At 56.5% G+C, this 8,870-nt stretch overlaps 1 protein-coding gene across 2 annotated transcripts; it reads right to left on the bottom strand.

Annotated features, from left to right (window-relative positions):
- Nucleotides 1–943: 943 nt before the first annotated feature.
- On the bottom strand, nt 944–7,749 carry TMEM9 (transmembrane protein 9). Of its 2 annotated transcripts, none has more exons than XM_018067750.3 (6): nt 7,707–7,749; nt 5,330–5,431; nt 4,856–4,947; nt 4,320–4,428; nt 3,383–3,514; nt 944–2,103 (listed from the first exon to the last, which is right to left on the bottom strand). In XM_018067750.3, exons 2-6 carry the CDS (start codon nt 5,420–5,422, stop codon nt 1,954–1,956), a joined length of 576 nt encoding a protein of 191 aa, XP_017923239.1. In that variant the 5' UTR covers nt 5,423–5,431; nt 7,707–7,749; the 3' UTR covers nt 944–1,953. The 2 variants fall into 2 exon arrangements, with proteins under 2 accessions (XP_017923239.1, XP_008919329.2); XM_008921081.4 differs by lacking the exon at nt 7,707–7,749 and adding an exon at nt 7,412–7,477.
- Nucleotides 7,750–8,870: the final 1,121 nt, after the last annotated feature.

The raw sequence follows: 8,870 nt of genomic DNA, 5'->3' as shown, positions 1-8,870 counted from the left end.
GGGAAGCACTGCTGTGGGATGTGGACGGGGCCAGGAGCAGGGCCCACCAGGATGTGCCCACTCAGGGGATGCCCCAGTGAGCAGTGGAGCAGGTACAGGCAGGGAAAGAGCCTGGGCAGTAGAAAACATTTCCTCCCAGGGAGGATGATGTACAGGACAAAGCTGATCAATTAATTAACAAATCAAGTTATTAATCAGGCATTGGCAGTTTTTGCAGCCTCTCCACATCGTCCCTTCCCTAAGTTTTCTAACTCACCCAAACTCCTGATTGCTAACTGCATTCTTTTCCTCCCCTCCTATCCCATTTCCGAGCTGTTCCTGGGAGGGGTCAGGGGAAGGTCTGGGGCTGGTGCTCCCCAAAGCCCCTGACTGGTGACCAGCCAGGTCCCGGTGCTGACCGAGGTGGGCGGTGGCCACCAGATGGACCCATCGTGCCGGCTCAGCCTCTCACGGGCTGCTTGTTCCCCCCTCGAGGGAGGAAAGAAATCAGTTCCCAGGGACCACACCCTGTGTCCATGCAGGATTCCCACCTGGAGGAAAGGACAGGCAAGATGGGGTTTCTACAAGGGGGAGAAAGGTCCAGAACTGAGCTCCAGGGAACAAGGACGGGTCAAGGAAAATGTGACCTCAGGATAACGTGGAGCTCAGGGTCCTTTTCAGCCCAGTGAGGGGCTGGAGGGGAACTGGGGAACACACAGGCCCCCAGAAGCTTCTGTTTGGGTTTGTCTGGCAGGGTCATAATCATGGTCCCAGACTGGACTGGAAGATCTCAGAGGGTCTTTTCCAACCCAGGGACACACCTGCAGTGCCCAAACACCTGAATGCCATAACCACAGCTCTGGCTTGAGTGGCATCAACTCACCTGCCAGGCACTGGAAGGCACTGGAGAGCCCCAGACCTGGCATGAGGGGACTTTTTCCCCCCAAAAAAGCCACACAGGTAGTGGATCTTTGTCTGCATTTAATAGAGAGATGCTACACGATGAACTCCAGCACCTCCTGACGTTCCAAATGTTCTCAGTGTGCACATCACAGAATCACTTTGGTTTCCTCCACACAAGCCCAAGTCTGGCCAGAGCTCTCAGAGTGCTTTGAGTAGCTCAAGTGTCCCCTCCCCAGGGCCCCAAGGCCCAGACAAGTGTTTCCAGTGCTCCAGGAGAGCCTTTGCCCTGGTTCTCTTGGACACAAATGCTCTGCCCTCACCGGGAGAACACCAAGGGTCACCAGCACAGGTACAAACAGAAAGGTTTCTCCCCAGGAGGTTTTTACCCACTGCTAAAGAATGAAAAGATATAAATGTAAATCAGCTGGTTTTACCTGCTGGACTCTTCCTGCTGCAGGTACTAATTGGGTTGGTGATGTTCACCTGCACAGAAACAAGCTGCAGCCTTGGTTGTGCTGGTGTAAACCTGGACAGACTTCACTGGGGTGTGGAACCTCTCCATGTACACCAGGATAAGTGGAAGCAGCAGCTGGCAGGAACCCCCTCCTCTTCCTCCCAGTGCTGCACACGTGCACCACAATGCCCAGTTAACATCAGTGCACGCCGGAGGAAGAGGAGGAGGAGGTGACTGCTTCATCCTGGAGGAGCATCACGTAATTTATCTCACATCAAAATTACCCCACTGTTTTTATCGGCAGAAGACTCAGCCAGCTGCCAGCGCTCCGTGCTGAGATCCCTGTCTGAGGTGGGGTGGGCTGATGGAGCCCCAGGAGTCCGGGGCTTCCACACACAGCCCCAGGATCAGCCGGGCAGGGGAAGGAGCCTCTGGGCTCTGAGAGGGGAAGGGCAGGGCCAGAACCAGGGGAGGCATTTGGGGCTGATGGAGACGGTGAATCAGGGAAGGGTTGGAGCTTTCGGTCCCACACCGCGGTGTCCTGACGGTGACCCCTGTGCGGCTGCTCCAGGAGCTGCCCCGTGTCCTGGGAAGCGATGCCGAGGGCCCACAGGGATCTAACTCAGCATCTTGTGCCGGTCAAACACCGTCTTCCTCTGCTCCTGCACCTGCCTCTTCCAGCGCTGCTGGGCCCCCTCCACGCGCTCCAGCACCGTGTTGGCTCTGGCTCCCGCTGGGGTGGGCACTGCGGCCAAGGAGCGAGTGTCCTGCGAGGGAAGGGAGCGGTGTGGCAATCTGGGAGTGCCCAGCCCGGGAGAAACCACAACTGACTCCGGGAGAAACCACAACTGAAGGAGCAACTCAAGGCTTGAGTTGTCCTGAGGAAGAACCACCTTTCCAGAGCTCCTCAACATCAGCCCCCCAACTCCTCTCTCGTGGGGACCACCCATAAAAAAGCCCCCAGGACAGGAACTGCACCAAGTCTAAAGCTCTGCTGGAAACCCACTGCTTGGAGTCTGCAAGGAGCCACAGTGAACCACAGCACCCCCTGAAACAGAGCCAGAGACTGCTGCTGTGGATGGGCATCTGTCGTGGCACACGAGCACCAAGGCCTGTCCCAGAACCCAGCACTAAGATAAAGCTCACCTCACACCAGGCATTGACAGAGTGCACCCGGATCTAACTCTGGATCATTGCTGTGGTGCAGGGAGCAAACCCACAATTCTAGGATACAGCTCACCTCCTCCTGCAGGACCTCCTTTTTCAGCAGAGGGTGGTAATGGAGGGACTGGGCACACTGGAGCAGCTACTCCTCACTTATATCATAGTATGAAAGAATTGAGCCAAATAGTTTATACTTAAAATACAAACAGGACAATCTGATCCAGTGCTAAAATTGCAGGAATTTCGTGCAGCAAGAAATTTGTCCTCCCCCAAAATGTGTGTATGTGTGTGAGAGACAGAGAGACTCTCTCCTTGCTGCTAGGTCCTGATCTTTCTGACCAAGCTTTGTATGCCAGTGTCCCCCAGAAAGATAGGATCTGAATGAAATTCTGCTCTGGGGAGAAACACAAGGACCAACAGCCTGGCTACAACAGGGCCCAGCCCCAGAGCAGGGTCAAACAGCCCCTCGAGGCTGCTCTTTGACGTGTCTATAAGATGTTCCAGCAACTACTTAAGCCCATCCTTCCCTGGAAGCTCAGCACCAAGTGACTCCACCTGGGCCACTGCACAAATAGGATCCGTTTGAGTTTTGGTTCCATCTGGACAGACAGACCAAATTCAGGCCACTTGGGACAACGTCACCCCCTGCCACAGAGGACAGGGTCAGGGTTAGGGGTAGAACTTTGAGACCTTTTAAGGTTAGAACTTTGATTGTTCCCTGTGCTTCAGCAGGACTTGCACAGATCTGATTGAAGTGTTCCCCTGTGTGGGTGCCCCCAAAGCAGCAGTGCTGGTCCCTCCCTGGCTCAGAGGAGACAGGAGGTCACTGTTTCCCTGTCACCCACTCTCCTGTCACCCTGTCTGCCCCACGAGCAGCCTCACCTCGCTCTCCTCCTCGTTGTGCAGGGGGTGGGTGTAGGGGTCGGGCTTGCGGATCAGGGGGTCCACGAGCACCAGGAAGGCCATGTACAGCAGCAGGGCCCCCACCACCGACAGGTAGATGATGATGATCACCTGGAGAGGAGCACGTGGGAAAGGATCAGCACCGTGGGGAAGAAGCACCACAGAGGTCACAAGGTCCTTTGCAGCTGCCTCTGGTGTTTGATCTCTTCTCTCACTCTCGTTTTGCTCACAAGGTCTCCTGCCCTTGCCAGGGGCTGATGATGTGCTGTCACTGCACAGGCTGTGCTGACCCTCCTCACTGTGCCACGTGCTGCACGTGAGAGGACACCAAGAGATGGGTTCCTGCTCAGAGGTGCTTGGCACTGTCACACATCCCCAGCAAGAAGACTCTTCTTGCAGCTCCTCACAGCCAGGAGCATTCCTGACTCAGACACAGAAATCACAGAATCAGTTAGGTGAGAAAAGACCTCTGAGATCATCGAGTCCAACCTGTGACCGATCCCCACCTTGTCACCCAGCCCAGAGCACCAAGTGCCACGTCCAGTCATTCCTTGGACACCTCCAAGGACAGTGACTCCACTGCCTCCCTGGGCAGCCCCTTCCAATATGTAATCACCCTTTCTGTGAAGAATTTCTTCCTAATGTCCAACCTAAATCTCCCCAGTGCAGCTTAAGACTGTGTCCTCTCCTCCTGTCACTGGCTGTCTGGGAGCAGAGCCCAGTTCCCACCTGGCTCCAGCCTCCTTCCAGGGAGTTGTAGCGAGTGAGCTCCTGGCACTGCCACAGTGTACCCACCGTGACAGTTGGATTTTCTCCTTCTGGGCTCTTCTGCAGGAACCCAGCAGTGCAGCAGTGCCTGGGCTGGCACGGCCTGGCCAGGAGAAGGAGCCAGGCCCGGGGACAGAGCTGCCCTTACCTTGATGGTGGTGGTGCTGCGCTCCTCGTACTTGCACTCGCAGAGCAGGCAATAGGCCTCCACATCGTTCCCGGGCACTGGCATGGGCTCCACCACGTGCAGGCAGTTGCTGCAGCACAAACAAACCAAGGTCAGCAGCAGGACAAGGTGAAGGTGAAACCAGTGCTCTGTGGAAGGACATTGGGGTGACACTTTTGTGTGTCCCAGCTTTCCCTGCAGGCTGATAACGCCAATCCGGTTTTAGGAGCTCCCCTCACAGCTCAGCTAGTCCTGGGACAGACTGTCCAAGTGCCTTTTGCAGGGATCCAGTCCAGGTGAGGGGCACTGGAGGGTACACTTGACACCTGCCAAGAGCCGTGGGTTAAGAAATCATCCCAGATTCCTCAATTTCTGTTTAAAAACCGCCCCTGGCCTGGGTTGAACATCACCTACCACAGCTCCCTCTGCAAACAAAAGGCAGGGTTGGCACCAGCTGCCAACTCTGCAGCGTTGGTGGCTCTCATGGACTGAGCCCTCAGGCTTCCAGCCCAACTCACCAGTCCTTCTGGGACACATTCTTGTTGTAGATGTGCCCGCTGATGTTCCGGTACGGGGGGCAGATGCACTTGCAGCGAATGTCCTCGGAGCTCTGCGGGGGCAGGGGAGCCAGTGAGGGAGGGAACCCCCAGTTCTGCCACCCTCACCACCCCGGGCTGGGGACAGGCTGAACGTCCTCTGGGACAGAGAACACTCCACCCCAGAGAACACCTCCCCCCACTTCCCTTCTTCCATGTCCCAGAGCACCTCGGCCGCTTCCAGCACCTCCAGCCAGGTGCTTTTCAAACACATTTTAAAATGCAAACTCCAAAGCCCAGCAGAAGGCAGGGCAGGGGCCACTGTCACAGCAGTCCCAGCCCTACACAGCAAACGCCCCACAAATCCATTCCTTATCTTTGCAAACATCCCCAGCTGCTCCTCTGCCGTCCTGGCTCTGCTGTGCCCCTCCCACGGTGCCCGACGCTGTCACCCACCTTGCTGGCCTGTGCTGGGGGGCACAGGAGGCAGCCCAGCAGCACCAGCAGCACCACGGGGCTCACGGAATTCCGGGAGCACTGGGCAAACATCCTGGGAGCCTGAGGGAACAAAAACTCACATCCAGGATGGAGGATCTCATCTGAACGCAGCCACAACGAGGGAGTCAGAGCTCTTTTTTTGGCCCACTCGCCTCAGTGTTGCCCAGGAAGGGGGATTTTATCCCTGAATCACAGCTGATGCCAGCCAGAAACTCCTGGGAACACTTTACAGAGATCCCAAAAAACACTCCTATCTGAAGAGCTTCCACACCCCCTACAAACACACATCCAAACTACCCCAGCCCCGCAAAAACATCCCTGATTTCCTCACAGTTTGACTTGCACAAAACCTCCTGTTCCTCTCTTACTGCTGTGGAGCCCTGCAACAGGTATTTTGCTGCTGACAGTTGTGCTCTGTAAAAAATACAGAACCAGGAAAACCACAGAGCAAGAGCGACCTTGCAGCACACTGGGGCCTCACTGCTGTCATAAAGTTAAATAAACTTTTGTGTCATAAAAGTTAAATCACTCATCTTCTGATACTCAAAAGTTTTGCTGCTGAAGGAACCAGTGTATTTGCCTATCATTAGCCATGAGCCATGGGAAAGGGGTGGAATATTCCTAAGTATTCCAAACTGATTCTTAAACCTCCTTTAGCCTAAGATACCTGTTCAGTAAAATCCCGATTTTACAATTATTCCAAGCTGGCAGCTTGATAAATTCATTAATCACAGAACCCAGAATGGTTTGGGTTGGAAGGGACCCTAAGGATCATCTCATTCCAGCCCCCATGTGCAAGGATAAAGCTGTTCCAGAGATGTGTGTTTGCACAAGTCCATAAGAATATTAATTTATCTGCACAAGGCCAAGCTGGCCTTGATCAGGCTGGTGTTCACCCTCAGGGGCAGAAAAGGAGGAGCAGGTCTTGGGGACCTTGGGACAGCTCAGAAAAGCCACTTCAGCAGAGCTTTACTCAGGGAAGGGAATTTACACCTTCAGTAATCAGCTCCACGTTAATCCCACAGCTCACTCCGGGTACTTCTACTCCATCACCTGATGTTGATTCCATTGGGATTTACATCACTGCAATATTCTTTGCTTTATCTTTAACAACACTATAAACTCACATAATGGAATACCAACACCAAGTTCCTTTCTTCTTTATCTAAACAAAACACCAGCCACTTCTAACAAGCTGGCCTGCCAAAACCCACCAAAATGCATTCCAGTCCTATCTCCTCAGCCCAGGATTTATTAACCCTTTGCACCAGAGTTTCAACAATCTCCTCAAACAGCGGTCCTTTCCTGGCAGACTCCCCTGCATGTCAGGGTTTCAGGTCCTCACCACAAATCTGGGGAACAGGACTGAGCTGAGCTGCACGTCCCCCATTGTACGTGGGTTTGCACTTTGGTTTGAATTTTTAACTCAACAGTAGGGCGGGTGCCTGGAATTGAGATTTAGCCTCTCAATTGAATTCAGAACATCTGGTCAACTCATAAATGCCATTTTAACAAAAGCAGGGGAAAACACATGATCTGTTCTACCCTAAAGAAAAACTCAGAATGGCACCTGGACAGAGTCCACCCACCGTGAACTGTAAAACACCCACGGCCACACAAAGGATAATTTATCTGTGGTTCTTTCTGACTCTGACAGCAAAGGGGCACATGCACACGTGCCTTAGAGCTACTGTGTTCCAGACGAGCAGCCCGGCCCACAGCAGCCGTCTGTCCAAAAGGATCTGCCCCAAAGGAGATGGGTGGTTAAGGTGAAGGTCCTGAGGCTGTAACTGAGCGTGGCAGCCCCCAGGAATGAACCCCTAGAGTGATGCTCCCACACACCCAGCCCGTGCCCCTTCTCCCAGTAACCTCCCCACCCTGAACGGCCCCATCCCTGGGAGTGTCCAGGGCCAGGCTGGACGGGGCTTGGAGCAACTTGGTCAATGGAAGGTGTCCCTGCCCAGGGCAGGGGGTGGCACTGCATGAGTTTTAGGGTCCCTCCCAACCCGAACCACTCTGGGATGATTCTGTGAAAATCACCCGGAGCCCTTCTAAGACTGCGATGGATCCGACCCCCTTTTGCACCATCTGTGCTCGAACCACCCCCGACACCGACCGGGCTCCCCTCAGTTCCCGCCGAAGGCCCGCGGATGCTCAGCCCTCCAGGGACTCCCACAGCCCGGCCTCCCGGGATGCCTGCGGTGATCCAGCCCGCCCCCCTGCCCGAGCTGCCCCGCAGCCCCGGGGGGCTGAAGCGGAGCGGGGCCGTGAGGGCCATGAGGGGCCGCTCCCCCCTCAGCCCGCCCGAGCGCGGCCCGCGGCCCCCCCGCCCTACCTGCCCCTCACACGGCCGCGCGCCACCGCCACAGCCCCCGGCCCCGCCCTGCCGAGCCCCGCCCCGCCCCGCTCCCTGAGAGCCCATTGGCTGCCGCGTGACGGTTCCGTGACAGGCAGCACCGTCGTGGCCAATAGGAAGGCAGAGGACGGGGCCGGGTGCTGAGGAGGGTGCGCGTCTCCTTCGCGCCCCGCAGAGCTGAGGGGATGGGAGTGGAGGTGCGGCATGTCCCGTTTGGGGGTTGCCGGGGCGCTGCCGTGCCGCGCGGTGTTCGGCGGACTGGCGCGGCAGCTCCCGCGCGGCTCCCGTCGAGGGGCTGGCCGCCTCCGTCCTGGGATTGCAGCGGGACGCCCCGCTCTGCCCTCAAAAGCCCCATTTTCCCTTCACAGCCTCGGGCTCTCCCCTCACACCCCTATTTCCCCCTCACATCCCTGTTTCCCTCTCACAGCCCCGCTCTGCCGTCACGGCCCCGCTCTCCCCTCACAGCCTCGGGCTCTCCCCTCACACCCGCTCTCCTCTCGCAGCTCCATTTTCCTTCGCAGCCCCATTTTCCCTCACATGCTTAGGCATTCCCATCACAGCCCCATTCCCCCTTCACAGCCCCATTCCCCCTCACATCCCGTTCTCCCCTCTCAGCTCCGTATTCTCCCCTCACAGCCCCTTCCCCCCCTCACAGCCCATTCCCCCCCTCACAGCCCCATTCCCCCCTCACCAGCCCCATTCCCCCCCAGCCCCCATCCCCCCACATCCCGTTCTCCCCTCTCAGCTCCGTTCTCCCCTCACTCAGCCCCATTCCCCCCTCACAACCCATTCCCCCCTCACAGCCCCATTCCCCCCTCACAGCCCCGTTTCCCCTCACAGCCCCATTCCCCCTCACCCCATTCTCCCCTCACACCCCGTTCCCCCTCAGCCGCTGCTCTCCCCTCACAGCAGTGGTGCTGCTGTGCCCATCAGAGGGGAGATCCCGGGCTGCAATGGTGCCCTTGGTTATGTTTTTGGCCGATCTACGCTCATAGATGATATTGGTGATCCTCCAGGCTCGAAGGCTGCAGTCCTGCCATCAAGCTCTTGTATTAGAGACCATTGACTCATTTTGTCCTGTCCTTGTTCCAAAAGATATGCTGGGCCTTTCCAAGGCCATGGGGTCTTGCGTTTGCCCAAAGA

Source organism: Manacus vitellinus, unplaced genomic scaffold (assembly GCF_001715985.3).
Source record: "Manacus vitellinus isolate BGI_N305 unplaced genomic scaffold, ASM171598v3 scaffold_121_pilon, whole genome shotgun sequence".
NCBI classification, from domain to species: Eukaryota; Metazoa; Chordata; class Aves; order Passeriformes; family Pipridae; genus Manacus; species Manacus vitellinus.
This window is presented reverse-complemented; position numbering and strand designations above follow the sequence as displayed.

Excerpts from the sequence above, each read along its gene's own strand:
- TMEM9 (XM_008921081.4), bottom strand. The coding sequence starts at position 7,459 with ATGGTGCAAAAGGGGGTCGGATCCATCGCAGTCTTAGAAGGGCTCCGG. Across the intron at positions 4,948-5,329 it reads CCCCAGCACAGGCCAGCAAG|AGCTCCGAGGACATTCGCTG; the intron begins GTGGGTGACAGC and ends CTGCCCCCGCAG. Across the intron at positions 4,429-4,855 it reads AATGTGTCCCAGAAGGACTG|CAACTGCCTGCACGTGGTGG; the intron begins GTGAGTTGGGCT and ends TTTGTGCTGCAG.